Source organism: Kogia breviceps, chromosome 13 (genome assembly GCF_026419965.1).
Source record: "Kogia breviceps isolate mKogBre1 chromosome 13, mKogBre1 haplotype 1, whole genome shotgun sequence".
Taxonomy (NCBI): domain Eukaryota; kingdom Metazoa; phylum Chordata; class Mammalia; order Artiodactyla; family Physeteridae; genus Kogia; species Kogia breviceps.
Window position 1 is genome coordinate 25,261,213 of NC_081322.1, and position 1,125 is coordinate 25,262,337.

General features: G+C 45.8%; 1 protein-coding gene across 1 annotated transcript; it reads right to left on the reverse strand.

The window, feature by feature from the left end:
* Nucleotides 1–690: 690 nt before the first annotated feature.
* On the reverse strand, nucleotides 691–924 carry LOC131768245 (shieldin complex subunit 1-like). Its single transcript, XM_059083942.1, is given in 1 exon segment — nucleotides 691–924. A coding segment is annotated over 1 exon segment (234 nt).
* Between the last annotated feature and the right edge of the window lie 201 nt (nucleotides 925–1,125).

The window sequence follows — 1,125 nt, forward strand, 5'->3', positions numbered from 1 at the left end:
CCCTCCTAGAGAAATTTTTATTTCTTTTGTTGTGTTGTTCATCATTGTTTGTTGGCTCTTTAGTTCTTCTAGATACTTGTTAAACAATTCTTGTATTTTCTCCATTCTATTTCCAAGATTTTGGATTAACTTTATGATCATTACTCTGAATTCTTATTCACGTAGACTGCCTATTTCCTCTTCATTTGTTAAATCTGGTGGGTTTTCACCTTGCTCCTTCATCTGCTGCATATTTCTCTGTCTTCTCATTTTGTTTAACTTACTGGGTTTGGGATCTCCTTTTCTCAGGCTGCAGGTTCGTAGTTCCCGTTGTTATTGATGTCTGCCCCAGTGGATGAGGTTGGTTCAGTGGCCTGTGTAGGCTTCCTTGGGGAGGGGACTGGGCCCGTGTTCTGGTGGGTGGGGCTGGATCTTGTCTTTCTGGTGGGCAGGGCCACGTGCAGTGGTGTATTTTGTGGTGTTTGTGAACTCATTATAGTTTTAGGCAGCCTCTCTGCTTATGGGTAGGGTTGTGTTCCTGTCTTGCTAGTTGTTTGGCATGACGTGTCCAGCACTGTAGTTTGCTGGCTGTTGGGTGGAGCTAGGTCTTATTGTTGAGACGGAGATCTCTGGGAGAGCTCTTGCTGATTGATATTATGTGGGGCTGGGAAGTCTCTGTTGGTCCAATGTCCTGAACTCAGATCTCCCAACTCAGAGGCTGAGGCCTGACACCAGACCGGAACACCGAGACCCTGTCAGCCACAAGGCTGGATCCACATCAGAAGAGCAAGGAATAGACAGGGCTTCCTCAGAACTAAAATTCTCACTGTTGTCCTCCTACCTGGGTCTCTGCAACACTTAATCCCTTACATAATAAACTGATGGCAGGTCCAAAGCATTGCTCTCCTCTGACTGGGTTCCTGGAGTGGCTTCCTGAGTTGGCATAGTCTGCCCCTGCAACAGCTGCCACCTCGAACCAGAAGTTGTGGTGCCATGATTGTTATGGGAAGAGTGGAGTTTGAAAAGAAGTTGCCAGAACCATCTTTTGCCAAAAGTTGTTTTATTTAGTTGAGGTCTTCTGATACCAACTCTTCATTCACCACCATAGATCTGTTCCAATGTCCATTTAGTGAGGATCACTGAGAA